The 16824-nt window shown below is 35.3% G+C and overlaps 1 protein-coding gene across 1 annotated transcript in view; it reads left to right on the plus strand.

Moving 5' to 3' along the window:
- The first annotated feature begins 424 nt into the window (after positions 1 to 424).
- NAV3 (neuron navigator 3) overlaps positions 425 to 16824 on the plus strand; it is a 304118-nt gene continuing 287718 nt past the window's right edge. The window contains 1 exon segment of the mRNA XM_006923778.2: positions 425 to 1210. Within this exon segment, the coding sequence (XP_006923840.1) occupies positions 1118 to 1210 (93 nt within the window). The 5' untranslated portion in view covers positions 425 to 1117.

The raw sequence follows: 16824 nt of genomic DNA on the forward strand, positions 1-16824 counted from the left end.
ACTGCTATGTAGTACATTCTACATATGTATTAGCTATGAATATTTTTGTTGTCATTATTAAATTCAGAAACTATTATTACTCTATATCTAGTGCCCTGCTTTCAGTATTTACTGTATTTTTATAACTTCGGCAGGCGTGGTCCATTGAATGATTTAGCAGCTTTAGCTAGTTGCACTGTTGATGAGTTTAACCTGATTTCATGGGATGAAACAGTGAACACCGCGGTTCATGGCTGTCAGTAGTGAAAAATAGCTGGAAATCAGACAAACAGCTTCATCGCTGGGATTGTTTCCGGGCTAAAAGTTCTTCCAACAGCTGTTTGTTTTGGCCATTAATCGTGTCCAATTTTTTTTTTTTAAGTTAGGGGAAATACAAATTTTCTTTAAAAAAAGAATGTAGGCTGGTTATTCGTGAAGTCAGGAAGAACGCCTGTCCTTCCACAATTGTGATCTTTTGGCTGCTTTGACAGTGGGACTGAGGACTTTTCCTTTTGTTTTTCTTCTCTTTTTCACTCTCGGTGCTCAGACTCAGACTGCTATGTGAGAAGAAAAAGCAAAACTAAGGGCTTTTAATCCTAGAGAAGGAGCTTTGTTGCAGTTACCTTTAAGAAAAGTTACTCCCCAAAGGAGTATTTAATATTATATAGACACTGACTCACTGCAGAGACAGAGAGAGAGAGAGAGAGAGAGAGAGAGAAAGGGAGGGAAGGAGAGGAGGAAGAGAGAGAAAATGAGAATATGAGAATTCAAGCCTGCAAGAAAAAAAAAGATAACTAAAGATGAAGGGGAGTTTTGTTGCTGCTTCCTAAAAGTTATATTATTAGTGTTTTTTTTTTTAAAATTTTTTTTTTAATCATGGTGACTGCAAGTTTTGTTTAAAGTATTTGTTCTGGAAATACTAAAGTTGGAGTCTACCAGACTGAGGTTAGAAGCATTTTCTTTGGCAGCAAGAAGATACTTTTATAGAAGCCATGCCTGTACTTGGGGTTGCCTCAAAACTGAGGCAGCCAGCTGTTGGGTCAAAGCCTGTTCATACTGATCTTCACCAAATCTTGGCACTACTGGGTCACAGCACTTTTCTTCAGGACCTTTGGAACTTACTGAAACAGAGAGCTCAATGCTTTCTTGTCAGCTCACATTAAAATCAACCTGTGAATTTGGAGAGAAGAATCCCCTCCAAGGGAAAACTAAAGAGACAGAAGACAGCAAGGTTAGTGGCTGAAGGTTACCTGCAGACTTATGTATCTAAAATGCAAATTTCCTTCTAGGTGAAATAAAAAGCCTGTTGTGAAATGGTGTCTAGTACAGGAACACCAGTGTAAGAAAGCAAATAGTTTTATAGCTGAATAGCTAAATATTTAGCCTATGTAAATCTGTACTTATAGTTTATAGTTGTAAAAGTCATGAACAAAATTCTCTGCATATTTGTATGTTGTTATCACCTCCTACTACTTATTGAAGAAATGCCTAGTTAATCCTATTTTGCTCTATTACTGTTAGCCATGACCAATCACAAATACAGCAAAACAGGGACCTATTTTTCATATATATTATAATGTAAAGGGAGATTTATTTGTAAAAGTACATGGAGATACCATCACTTTTCTCTAAATGTCATTTGCATTTTAAACACTTTCTGTTTGAATATTTGTATGTTTGAATATGTGTATCCTAGACTGCTTATTTCATGGCAATATGAAGGACAATGAAATATTATTTTCCTTGATACTGTACATTTGTCTGGATTTTCACTTGTAAATTGAAACCCTACTGTTTTACTTATTACTGACATCTTTTTCAGTCATTTAATTTATGAATTTTGTGAGCAGTAGCTCATGCTCTTGGTTTTTAAGCTGTGCTGCAATCATTTTCTCCAGATGCTGCAGAGTAGCATGGCCTTTCAGTTGGTTTACTTCATGGGGATTCATTTGTCCCTTGATAAACATCACTTTTTCATGCAGCTTTAACTGTGATGTCAAGCTTTCAGAAGTCACTGTTCTCACTTCTGGCTTCTTCCCCCACCCTGCCGCTTCAATTCCCCCCACCACTTCCACCCCTGACCCATGGATATTGCCATTTCCCCTTAAGAACTGGATATCTGAAGACAGGGCATCCCCTCCCACATGCTCGGGGCATGCACCCGGGGCCAAGAGCACCCGGGGCCAGGCGCACCCAGTGCACTGGGGGAGCGAGGTGGGGGAATGGCGCACCCAGAGTATGGCCCATGGCTCCACCTGGGGTGTGAACCAAGGACCTTCTGCATGCAAAGCAGACTTGCTAACCACTACACTATGGAGCTACTCTACCTCTGGCTTCTTAAGGAATGATTTGATTTTACTGCCTCACCCAAATGTAATTTAAAAATTCCTTAAGGGAAAAAAAAAAAATACTTCATATTGAAATCAACTCTACAAGTTAAAAAGAAAACCACCTCTTTTGTCTGGAATGCCAATTCCATCTTCATTTGTGCAAATCTTCTAAGGTGTAGCCCTAGATGCAACTTTCTTCGTAAAGTCTTTGCTAGTTACTCCTTCTCTTCTTTCCTCTGCTCTGATTCTTTGTAGTAATACTTACAGCACCTTTACTAATATTGCATTTTAACTATCTGGATAATTTGTTTTCACCCCACTAAATTAAAAATATATGGATGGCAGGACCTTATTCTGTGTTCCAGCTCTCTCTCCCCAACATTTTATGCTTAAGTATTAAATAGTAATTGAATGAGTCAGTACATGAATGAAGGAACCAATGAATGAACTAACAATTGTTCTGAGAAAGATTTAGTTCTTTAGTCTCTTTGGATCATTTAATCTATACAACGTAGGGTTCGGAGTGACTGATATTAAAAGTACATCTAGCTCTAAAATTATATTATTTGTTTTGCGTTTAAGAAAGCGCTGTTTATACAAGAAAAATTAGTTGGAAAATAACTACAGGTTTAGAGTTTTCAGTCTAATGTAAGAAATTGGGTAAAAGCAGGAAGCATAAATTATCAGCAGAAGACTAAACTTTTTAACTTTATGCAAATAATTAAATGTGAGCACCATACAATTCTGTTCTAATGTTCTATGTACCCACAATGACTTGTCTGGATCAGATGGAAAGAATAGATAGATGCTTTTTCTCTGCTGACCATACTATTATCTCTGCAGGTTTAGTCAAACTTTCACTTTGATAAATGGCCTTGGCCTAAGACTTGACCACTGTTAAGTACTGTTTTCAATAGAATTTTGGTTGATCTCTGGTTAGCAAACATATCAATCACACATCTGATATCCAATAAGACTCTGTGGTAAGCAATGTTGTATTTATAGGGATGTTTTTACCATGCCACTTATCAGATTAAAACTTTTTCAAACAGATGTAAAGACTGCCTGGTCAGCATTTCAGAATATTAATGTTAAAAAAGTATATTTAAAGATATTTATAAACTTTTGAAAAAATAGGACTGAAGAAAATAGCAAAATGATCAAGGCAGTTGTATTAGAGATAATTAGATTTGGCTGCAGATAGTAGAAAACTCAACCTAACAATAGCTTAAACAAAATATGAGTTTATTTCTTTTTCTTGTAAAGAATAAATGGAAGTAATCAGTCTGTGGCTGGTAAGGTGACTGCATGAAGCTGTCAGGGAACCAGGCTCTCTCTGTTTTGCCCACCATCATCAGTTGTGGCATCTATCTCTCATTCTTGAGTGGATAATTGAATTCCACTCAATTAAAAAGACACGTCCTGTTTCATTAAGGATTCTTATATATCCCATTGGCGTCTTTATACTTCCAGAGCCTTATCTAGCTGAAATGGAGACTGGAAACATGTAGTTTTTAATCTAGGAAGCTATGTGCCAAGCTAAAAATCATGAGTTCTATTTCTAAGGAAAAAGAGACCATGGATAATACCCACAATAGATGATGGTCATTAAGAAGCATTTATGTGGAGTTCTCTGCTAGTCCTTTCACCAAACAGTCTCGCAGTCTGATTAGAGAGAACAAACCTATCTCTGTGTCAGATGAAATATGTCAGAAATGTAACCTTGATCCAGCCTTGTCTTGTTTTTGATTAATGTAAATACCATGATTTTGAATTCTTAATCTAATATCTAGTGATGCACGTCACTATCTCATATCCAATAATTTCTAGAATTTGGAGATTTTACTCCTGTTTTATAGCTTGGATTTATCCCCTATGCACATCCTCATGCTTTGGCCTTTGTTAATTTTCTGTCAATCATTGCAATAATTCCGAGCTGGTCTATTCTTCTCTTGTAGCTCTGCACCACATCCATACAACACATTCATCATCCTGCTTAATGCAAAAGCTTCAGTTACTTCTCATGTCTTAGAATTTTTCATTCAAGCATTCTAGTCTCCCAATTGCTGTCACTTCCGCTTCTGTCATAGTTTCATCTAGCTACAGTATTCCAGATGCATCCTTCCTGGGTGTCCCAAGTTCTTCAGACTGCTTAGTCTCACTGTCATTTAACAAATAAATAATTTTAGTTCTGAATTCCATGTCACATACATTTGGAAACTCTAGTATGATTTTTCAAGGATTTATGTTTTCTCTAGTTATCTCTTATTCTGATTTTTTACTTTCCTTGAATTTTCTAATGTCTTTCCTCATGTGGTTTGGTTTTTCTATTCTTTCTGGCCATCCACCTAAATGAGAAAGAGAGTTACTTTGCTTTGGAAACTTTACTAATCTGGAGATTAAGGTTAAGAAAGAGGGTTCTATTTTGTCAAGGCTCAGCAAATACAACTAAGCATTGGACACCCCTGTTCACTGGAGTCCTTTGGCCGTACCTACCACTGAAAACTTTCCTGATCTTCACTTGTCAGTCTCTAGCTTCCTTTGAACTTGGTCTGCCACCTCTCTTTTACTTCTCTTCTCATTTTTAACTTTTTTCTAGCGTTGGGTTCACTCACCCTTTCCCTCTTGGATTACCTGTACAAAAGTAGGAATTTTTTTTTACATTATTATAGAATACAATTTTTGGAACACTTACCATGTACTTTATAGGAAAGTTCTCATTTTATTCTTAAATAATTCTTAAATTTATTCTTAAATTTGAATATGGCATTATTATCCACATTTACCGAGAAATAAACTGAGGCTTCAATAGAGTGGGAGACAGTCATAAAATCAGACAGTTAACTAGTACCAAAATTCAGGATTTTAATTTCGGTTTGTACCTACAAAGCTTTTTTTTTAGTCTATTACCTAACACGCTCTTCATGATATACTTGCAATACTTTTTTAAAGTGTGGGGTGGAAGAATATGAATTCAAATTAATGCTATGTGGCTCCAGATGTTACTCTTAACCAATAAATAACACAGCAACAATGAAGACTTCTGCTGGTGTCAGGGGAAGAAAGTCAGGGCTTTTGATTGACTTGATTTCTATATATACTAGTAAGGTTTGTTTTAAGTACTGAATTAACATTGCTAGTGAATTACAAATAAACCATTGGTGTATCCAAGTGATTAGAATTATCAGGAGAAGACAATTATGTTGACACCTGGTCTCTATCGAATTGTTTGAATAACAGAAATAAATAAAAGAAACCCCAGGATAGAAATATAGCAGCAGATGTCAATAGAGTAGATGACTGGCTCTGACCTCCAGCTGTTTCCTTCTTGGAGAAGATGCCTGATCACTGAGGACTGTTGACACTCCTGTTGGCTTGCTCACATGGTAGCACTTCCAGAGCTGACCAGGCCTACAGCTGCATAGGTCAGCCCTCAGGTCCCTAGATGATTCGCCTTCTTTGCCAGTTTCTGCTGTGCTTGCACATTTTGTTATTCCTATTTCAAGAAACCAGATTATTTCTCTTTCTACTTACAGCTCATATTCCAAGTTTCATGGTTAAATTATCAATGGACATTTTAATTGTTTTTGCCTTTGTGGTAGCAGTAGTGTGAAGGATGTTGTAATGATCCTTGAATTTTAATATTGTCTCTACTGGCAGAAGGGTCAGCTTTTCAGTATCACATATTTGTTTCCCTTGAGTAACAATGTGTAGAAAAGTGGTAATCTAATACTAGTGTCTATTTTTAGTTTGTTCTTTACAGAGTCTTTAAAGAATTATATTTTATGCTTTAAACTATGAAATTACCAAAAATTCTGGTGTAAATTATATGTGATTAAATGTTCCTGAACTCTCATACAACTTTTTTAGTGTTCTTCAAATGACAATATTGTGCATGTATTTGATGCCAAACACATTCTTCTTAGTTTCTTCCTTCCTAGTATCATAGACATCTTTCTTTCCTTCAATAAAAAAGAAGGCACTAAATATATTGTTTATGGAAATAAGAAATCAATAGGTATGTCATTAATTTTTAAGCAAAACAATTGCTTTATGGTTGGTATTTATGCTATCACATCTCCAACAATTACCCTCAGTCAATCTTGAACTTAAAATGTTAGATGACATAATTAAAAGAACATTAAATTTGGAACTCAAAGATTCAAGTTAAACGTCTGCTAGATCCTGAAAGGACAAGTCATTTAAGCTTTCTGAACTTCAACCTCCCTCCCCCGACCCCTCTCTCTTTGTCTCTCTGTCTCTCCGTCTCTCTGTCCCTCTGTCCCTCTGTCCCTCTGTCTCTCTGTCTCTGTCTGTTTCTCTCTGTCTCTCAGATGCACCGTCTGAGGTCAGCGAGGCAGGACCCTTCCCTGTCCTTGTGTGTAGCTGGACTTGCTGGCCGGCAGCTTTAACAACTGTATTTTTAATTTACTTACATTTCATTTGTATTTTATTTTATTTTTTAATTAAGTTTATTGGGGTAACATTGGTTAATACAATTATATAATTTTCAGGTGTACATTATCATTTGACATCTGTATATTCTATTGTGTTTACTACCCAAAGTCCAGTTTCCTTCAGCTACCACATATTTGATCCCCTTTACCCACTTCACCCTCCCCCTACTCCCCTACATTTGACCTCCTTTACCCTGTCTACTTTCCCCCTCCTCCTCCACCCCATTAGTAACCACTATTCTATAGACTTCTGGTAACCACTAGTCTATAGTCCATGTCCATGAGTCTCTGTTCGTTTGTCCTGCTCATTTGTGCTTTTAGGTTTATATCCCACTTACAAGTGAGATCATGTGATTTTTAACTTTTTCTGTCTGGCTTATTTCGCTTAGCACGATTATCTCGAGGTCCATCCATGTTGTCGCAAATGGCAATATTTCATCTCTTCTTATAGCTGAGTAATAGTCCATAAAGCTTTTGTAAAGGTAACATTTTTATTATTTATTCCTTTTCTTTCTTATTTTGTCCTATCAGTTATCACATTTCTCTTATTTTTCAGTCTCTTCTTCTCTAGTGGATCCTTTAAAACAAGATTTTTCAGCCTGGCACTAGACATTTTGGACCTGATAGTTCTGTGTTATGGGGGCTATCGTAGTATTGGATGTTTAGCTCCATCCCTGCCATTGCCTTCCACATGCAATAGTGACAACAAAAAATGTCTCCAGACATTATATCTGGGGGAAGGACAAAAATCAAATCCAGTTGAGAGACACTGCTTTAGAATCAGCTTCCAAAAATGCTCAGGTATCTACTATTTCGTAATAATAATAATAATAATTAATAATAATAATAGTTTCCTTCACTCTGCTTCAGATAATCACTCTATCTTTCTGACTTTCCAGATACATTTCTTGAATGAATAGTTTGTATTGATCACCACTATTCCAAGCTTTGCATTTTTTTTTAGTTTTTTTGATCTCTAACTTCTGTTTTCCTAGAGATTACTAATGGCATTTGAAAAAAAAAAAAATCTCTTCTTGGTTAACAATTTACTTTTTGTTTTCATCTTGTTTACAGCATTTGACATCTATTGACCACAATTCTCTTTCTGGAATGTTCCAATGTTTACTAGCAATGTGACCTTGACAAGTCAATTAACACTTAAGTCTCAGTTTCCTCATTTATAAAATGAGGACAGTAATGCAAACTACCTCATAAAGTTGTTGCAAAGTGTAAATGATGTTACATATAAATTATATGCCAAGAGAATGCCTAGTACACAATGATCAACATTCATTACCTTTTATAATATTATAAAAGTAATAGCTTTATTCAAAAGTTACTAATATTAAAAATTGGAAGTAGAGAAGAGGAGGCAGTAATTAATTCTTTATGTATGAGGAAATTAACATTTCAACCATGTTTTGAAGAATGAACTTGATTTAGCCAAATAAATATGGAAAAATGAACATCTTAAATAGAATGGCATTTACCAAGGTATGAAATATTGTTCTGTATTTAGAAAGCTACCAATTATTCAGCAATCCTAGGACATAAGATGCAAATGAGAGAGATGAAATTGAATTGAGGCAGTGGGACGATGGGCATTAAATGTCTGGACTTAATCTACAGAAGATGAGAGGACGTTGTCAAAGTGACATGATTAAGTCTATGTTTTAGAATGATGATCATGAAATAAAACATGGAAAGGGCCAGTAAAGAGAGAGAAACTAAAAACTGCAGAAGAGGAGAGTATGATGGAGCAAAGTTTTGACTAAAATACCAAGCTCAAGAGCAATAGAAGAGGAATGAATTTAGTAAAAGAGCTGTAGGTGTTCTGATTCACTTAGTAAATGTGAACAATCCACAAAATTCTAAGCCTTGAAGGATAAATACATATTTCTCCAAACAAAAACATACAATTTACTTGGAAATGAACATTTGTGAACTTGGCAGGAAGTAGCTATTAAAATTAATGATAATTACTAATATTTCTTGAGTATATACCACATACTGGATGCTATACCCAATTTATTATTATTCCAATTAAATATATATAGAAACAGAGCTCAGATTGATGTTAGGGTAGAGCGGGAATTCCAATGCAGGTCTCTTTGACTCCTATGTCTTTATTCTTCATCTCCCTCTCTGTCTCTCGCTCGGCAATTTATAAGCCACAGTCAAAATCAATGTTATTCTTTCCCTCTTTGTGGATACTGAATCACATAATGGATAACAAAGAAAACCACAGATTCTTCCAGGAGTACTGAATTAATCTTTGACAAGCTTCACTTCAAATTCTTCTCCCCCAACGCCTACCTTTGCTCCATTTTTGCTTTAAGAAATGCTTTTCTTTGGATTCCTAGTCACTGGGGCTCATAGAGAAATTCAATATCTGTGGGAGAGTTCATTAATTAGATGCATGACAAGATTTCCCCATTGTTCCCAGGAAATGGAATGATTTGTTAAAAAGCATTGCAGTTCTTCCTGGAGATAAAATAATCAGGTGAGAGGGCAGTGGCAAAAATTTACCATATTCCCAATAAAATGCCATGATGCAGTCTTCTTTAAAAAATAAAAGGCAAACAAACAAAAACAAAAGGCCATCTCTTTTTTTATGTATTTTGATGTTGTGAAGGACTCTTTTGTAAAACCTAAAACCTAAGATGGGCAGGTTCACAATTTTCCATCATGAAATATGTTAGAGTACATTTTGTAAACAATCAAAATGGCATTGTGTTAGTTAAGGTAACACTAACTTCTATAAGAAATAAGCTTAAGGTCTCAAGGCTTAAAATTATAGATGTTTATTTTTCATTCTTTTAGCTTCAGGAGTTGATGAACTATGTTCCAAAGGTCAAATCTGGTGCCCAATTTTATTAAGTAACGTTTTATTGTAACACAGCCATGATGTTCGTTTGTGTGTTGTCTGGTTTTGTGCTGATTTTGTGCTGATTTTGGCTGATTTTGTGTTAAGAGAGTGGAGTTGAGTAGTTGCAATAGAGACTGTATGGCCTGCAAAGGCTAAAGTATTTACTCTCTGGCCCTCTATAGAAAAAGTTTGCTGATACATGCTTTATGGTAACTCGGGAAACAAGAGTCCTTCCAGCTTGTAATTCCATCATCCACCTCTAGCCAGCCATCAGTAAAAGAGAAAAAATGGAGGATTGTACAAGAGGCTTAGAAATTCCATATATCACTTCCACTCAGTTTTATTGGTCAGAACTCAGCCATATAATGATACTGAATTGCAAGAGAGGCTAGGAAATATAGTCTAGCTGTATGCCCAGAAATTAAGGGAAATGGTTTGTTAAACTATTAGCCAGTATTTAGTTAGCAAGAGACTGCCTAGTTAGTCAGATGTTCAAGATTAAGCAAAAAATGACTATTTTAAAAATATTCCAAGGTGCCCAGAAATGTCTTTCAGACTGTCAAGAAGTTGTCCTGAATTATAGGGATGTGCCTTTAGAAAAGTGAAGGACCATAATTACACTCAAGTTACTAAATGTACAGAAAGAAGATAATCTTGCAGTTAACCCAACTTTTAAAAAATAGCCAGGCCCATCTACACAAAAATGTCTTGAAAATCTCACTGTGGTCTCTTGATTTCTTTGGCTACTAACTACCTTCAATTTATCCTATTCCAACCTGCTGATCCGAACTCACATCCTGAAACAACTCTGTCTTTGTCCTGTGCCCTTGTTTCTACTTGCTTCACTACTCAGCTTTTAGGACCCTTCTCTTGCTGGTCCTGGAAACTCTCCATCAAGCTGGGAACCAGAAAGGCCAAGGCAGTGTAAGATCTGAATTCTAGAAGTGAAGTTAAAAGAATCGGAGTGAAGTCAGGTGTCACAGTGGGAAGGAGGTATTTGCTGGCTTCTGGAAGTTGTCAAATCAGTGGCTGCATAGTTGTGTGAGGGAGTATGTGCTCTCTTGGCCTAGAGACACCATGTAGCTTCTGTCAGCATGCTGCAAATTGGTTCCAAGGTAGACCTTCTGGGAATATATGAGTGGATCATTGATAACCTACCACCAGGATTGACAGAAGCAACTTCTATTACAATTCCTTCAGACCACAATTAAGCAAATATAAAGAACGGTACATTGAACCACCTCTTTTCGAATGAAAGGTAAATTTTTAAATCACTTAATTGGTCTTCAGGTTGAGTTGTCCATCTGGGACTATCTCTACTCAGGTTTCTACTTTTCTTTGACACTATTTACTGTTTAGCTTTAGCTCGAGTCAATTTAAATTGCTCATTTTTTAGACTCTAAAAATATACAGGTTACGTATTTCTCTTCATTGACCCTGAACGCTTATATTTTTAATATAATCTTGCTATGCCTTTTTTTGACAATTTATTGAATTTCTACAGAGTGATATTTTTGCCAGAATCTTTTATGTTGTTATTTTGACCCATATATTTTTTTGGATCCTGTTTCACATTTCCTTTCTCTTTAAACCATCTGCTTTTTATAGCTGTTTCTTCCTTCCTTTGGCTGGCTTTTTGATATCCACACTTGTGTGTTGCTTTCTCCCATTGAACACAAGGTTTATCATCTCCAACAATATGTTCTCTCTTCTCTTTTCCTCACATTCAGGCTAGACCTATTGTATTCTAAAACAAGACTGCTGTTTCACAAATATAAATTCTCCCATTTGATACTTCTGGGTCTACATCTGGATCCTAGATGAGATATCTTTGTTAATCATTCTTCCAGTTAATTAGTCAACTATTAACAGCTTATTGCATGCTTACCATAGATAACATGAAATATAAATATATTTATATTTATCAATTTTAAAATCTTGCCTTATTAAGGATTATTGTCACATGCTATCAGTTCTCTATTCGAATTTAACAGCAATTATTCCAGTTAGAAGTAGTTTCTATGAAGCTTTTAGTTATTCAAAGAAATATGCATCTATACATATGTAAAATAGATTATTTTAACAGGATAGGCTTTGTGGGAAATATACTTACAACAGCTGGGACTCCTTTTAGGAATTTATACTAATTCATTTTTGGCAACATTAAATTCCTATTTATTTAATATTATCTAGAAATATCAGAAACAATGATAATTCAGATTTTTAATAATCATAACTTTTATTATACATTTGGGGTGCTTGTTTTATTTAGAACAGGTTTATTCTCTCCAGTTATGATAATCGAAAATATCCCTAGACATTGTTTGCCTGTCCCCTGAGAGGAAAAATTGCCCCCAGTTTAGAACCACTGATTTAGATCCTGCCTTGTTTGAAAGAGGATTTTGTAGAATTAAAAAACATATACAACATATAAGATTTCAAAACACATGCAAATAAAAAGGAGTTACAAGAAGAAAAGAACAAAGGAAAAAGATAAAGCCAGAGTAAAACTGGTCTATAAAATGTGTGCTGTGATATTTTGTATAGTTGAGAGAAGTCATCTATACATTTGGATCTGAGCTTTCAAACTGCTGATACAGAAAGGTTAATCAAGTGGTATCTTAATCAGTGCCCAAAGCATGAGCTAATATTTGCTCAGGAGATTTACATCTTAATCTGTTTCTGGGTATATAAGAAATATTTCCTCGGGGGCATTTATAGAGACATACTATGTAATTTAAATAACAATTTTTTCAATAACAATTTTATTCCAGATTTTAGTTATTGTTTTCTCCCCATATCTCTCCCTTCTATATGAAATAAAAATTTTAATTAAGTCCACATAAGGTGATCAACTGTATGTACTTATTTTCCCAGGACTGTCTTGATTTCAGCACCGAAAGTCTATTGTTTTGGGGCTCTCTCGGTCCAGGGCAAACTGGCGCGTTTGGTCACTCTAATTGTGAACCACACTTCATGTTTCTCTCTTTAATTTTATTCTGTTTTTATAATTGCCTAATTGTTAAATTTAATTTTGTACTAGTTAAAAATATATTTTATATTTATCAATTTTAAAATCTTGCCTTATTTAATTAAAGATTATTGTCACATGCTATCTATTTGGATTTACCAGAACATGTCTTTCTTCAACAGCAATTATTTCAGTTAGAAGTAGTTTCTGTGAAACTTTTAGTTAGTCAGAGAACTTCATTTTTTAACAAGGTTCAAATATTTACATTTGCTCCTTTCTTATCCATACCATTTTAACTAACTTTGGCAATAATGAATGTGCTGATCTTTCCTTTTGTGTGAAAAGCTTCGATTTTGTCAATAGAACAAACATAGCTTAGTTCCCTGAGTTCATCAGGTAATTTCCAACATAAGTTCTGTAGACCCTGAGTTGATATCTTGAGGTATTGCAGATTGTTTGTTTGTTTGTTTTTCCTATACCTTCAGAGACTGCACACAAAGAACAGGATTTTCATTTTACTTCAGCAGCATGCTTCTCCTCCATAAGACAGACAGGATGTGGTCTGGGAGAAAGTCTACTCTTTAACAATAGATCATTGACAGAATGTTTGGGAAGTATAAAAAGAAAGAGAGCATCTGTCTACACTGAAAATTATCAGAGGCAGCTATATATGTGAGAATCTTAGGTTTCAGAAATATGTTTTTTTATGGTCATCTGTTTTTCTTCTTTGTTTTTATAGGATGAGGAAAGTTGCATTCAAGATAACAAAATATTCTAAATTCAGAGGAGGAAATGCATCGCATTTCGTCTAGTTACCCAAGGCAGAAAATTAGTTCCCTCGGGCATTAAATATATTTCATTTAGCACTTATGTGTGATCTCAGTGAATCAAGCTAAGAGAATTAAAAGAGTGAGAAGATAAAATCCAACTGAAAGGTAATGATAAGGAGGATCCTGCAAGAAAGAAGTTCTTCTAGGCAGAGTGGCCCAGGTGCTGACTTTATCTACAATTCATTTTGCATGGAATATGAGAAAAGATACTACACAAAGTGTGGGTATGGCAAGCACTAATATATCATTCCTTTCTCTTCTGTAGCTTTGGTCAAATAGTAATTAAATTTTAATTAAATGTAATATTTTAAGGAGTTGCAAGAAAATCGACATATTACCCCTGTATTCATTCTGCTGTATTTGTAGCTTCTTTCATATATACTACTCTATCACAATGTTGACTTGTGTGAACATACACAATTGGTGCAGCTGCTATTAAGTTGAAAGGGGAGTTAGAGTGAGTCCCAGGGTCTGCTTTGTCTTTTGCTTTCCTCTTTTTAAATGTGCATATGTAAACTTTTGTTCAAATGTTTTACCACCTGGACCTTTTCTGGATGTGTTGCTGCTCTCCAAAGGACTTGGCAGCAGGTACTTCCTGTTGTGCTGCAGGCTTTCATTTACAGGACATCTGTAAAACCACAACATGAATAGTCAGAATAGCAAAAATGGCCTTCTAATGAACATAGTAAAACTTCAGAGCACATTCTTAAGCCAGGAGAAAGTGCCCCAAAGACCAGATGTGATTTAGGATGAGTAAGACATAAGTCAAGGTGTGGGTCTTTTACTCTCCACCAGAAAACAACACTTGGATTTCCTGGCAATGAAATTATGTAATGACTGTGGTTTCTTTTTGTAAACTGTGTCTCAGACAGGGAGGAAGACGGAACCAACTGGATTGTGTAACTTTATAAATAGAAACAGCCATGTTAAAATAACAAGACTGCTCAGAGTTAAGCCAATGAATTTTGCTACTAGCTGCAAAGCTAGGCCACTGAATGAACATAAGATTCATCCTGTGGAGTAATTTCTGAGGTTTGCCCAAGAATGCTTAATGGAAAAAAATCAGTGAGAAGTTCTTACCCTTCTTCCATTGTACTCCAAGTATTTTAGTCCAAATAAATCAAAACCTTTTCTCTGTTGGAAATAGTCAAGTTGGAGACACAGGAACTTTGTCCTCCACTACAAATAATGAATAACGAGCTCATTCCATTTTTAATACTGCACATAATTTACTAAATACTTGGAACAGTTTATCCTGGCAATGGCATAAAGGATAAAGAGGTGTACCTACTTTATTATCTATTGAACAAAATGTGTGCTACATTTGCTATATGCTCTGGAACACAAGATGTTTAAATTTCACTGCTGTTCTTTATTTTAGAGGGAAGAACCCAGGTACATAGAGAGAAATCTCCTTAATAAAGGCCAAAAACACCAGTTTTCTCAGCATGATTCCATTCAATTTGATATATACTCCAAAAGAAATTGTGCTATGTTTGCCAGTTAGCTGAGGTTTGTAGATCATAGGTTTTGAATCTCTCAGGGGCGATTGTATAATAGTAGTATTTTCTTTGATTTTGGGGGCTACAAAACTGATACTAGTCCTTCCTAGACATTGTTGACAAATCAATCTTCCCTAGCACAGCTATAATCTTAGCAATCATTTAAGGTTTTCCCTAGTCCAGATGAAATGAATTTTCTCATTTAAACACTTATTTTAAGGAGAGGCCTATTTGATTCATGTTTATATCTCCTGAGATCCATAACACAATGCCTAAACATATTTGTAGAATTAAAAATTTAATGATTTTCATACTTTTATTCCTTTGACTCATGATTTGCCTTATGCTTATGGTTTAAAAAGAGCTATCCTAGAACGTATCTGTGATTGCTGGGATATAAATATCAGCTCTGCTATTTTAGTAAATTTCTGCTATTTCACTGATTTAAGGTGAAATCTTCATGTTTTGGCCTTAGTATACAGTCATACACCATTTAATGATGGGGATACATTCTGGGAAATGTGGTGTTAGATGATTTTGTCATTGTGTGAACATCATAAAATGTACATACAGAAACCTAGATGGTACAGTTTACTACCATAATCAGGTGTGCTATACTTGTAAATGATTGACATCACACTGAGTTTTTTACACCAGTATCACCACAAACACATGAGTAATGTGTTGCACTATGATGTTTTGATGGATTTAATGTTGCCAGGTGATGGGAATTTTTCAGTTGCATTATAATCTTATTGGACAACCATTGTACATGCAGTTCGTCATTGACTGAAATGTTAGTTGCCTATAGTGTACTAGTCCTTCCAGAGCAAATCTGTCCCAGTTCAATGGTGGTCTTATATGTCTCTGAAACTATCTCATCAAATGTAGAGAATTAATACTGGAAAGAATCATGGAGGATTTTCTAATACAAGTATCTCTTTTTTGTACATTGGTAAAATTAAGACCAAGCAAGTTGAAATGGACCATCTTAAAGTGAATGTTAAAAAATGAATATAAAAGCTACAACCTGAGTGTCCCATTTGTTGATGACGCTTACTTAGTTTACTCTAACAAACCTGATTAGGAAAATGAATATGACTTTAACATCAAATTGAAGACACATGGTCTCACAGAAAGCCAGCCACAGCTTTTCACTAGAGAATCAGTAAAGAGGTGCAGTAAGTTGTGTCATGCTCCACCACCTACGAGAAAGTGTCTTGGCATTCTTTGATTTCCTTGTCAGTTAGAACATAACTGGTGAGATCACTCTATTCAGCAAACATGTCCACTCTCTATTGCAAGGGTAAGTTTCTGGATGTTTTAATAGAGTTTTCCTTGTCTAGGGTGATATATTATCTTGATCGTCCTCTAAGTAATCACAAGTCCATTGTAGGGTAATAAATTCAGCCAAGTACATTGTAATTTATATGTTTTACTTAAAGAGCTTTAAGACACACTACTTCTCAGATGTAAGAAAATTCAACTCAGTATTTTCTGTAACATACCTTGTCTAGTTCTCGAACCTCCTTTCCTTCTGATGGTGGTAGAAAGATTGGTGACGGGGCAGAAATTTAAATTAGATTCCTTTTTTTTTTTTTTTGATTTAAGAAAACCTCAATAGAGTAAATATTTATTAATTTGAAGATTAAACTTTTTGTCGGTGCTGTTTTCCTTTCTCCATGAGGTTTCTTTCTTCTTATTTATAAAATAGACTTTTCGAATGGGTGAATACAGTATGTTTAGGAAAGTTTTTGTGTCCTTGGGGGCAATAGGAGATGGAGTGAGAAAGCATCTCTGGTTTGTTTGCTACCATCTGGATCATTGCTGTTCTGTGCTGCAGTAGCCCCATATAGCTGGGTCCCTGGGCATGCTGTGCCCCTCTC

Source organism: Pteropus alecto, unplaced genomic scaffold (assembly GCF_000325575.1).
Source record: "Pteropus alecto unplaced genomic scaffold, ASM32557v1 scaffold76, whole genome shotgun sequence".
Classification (NCBI taxonomy): Eukaryota; Metazoa; Chordata; class Mammalia; order Chiroptera; family Pteropodidae; genus Pteropus; species Pteropus alecto.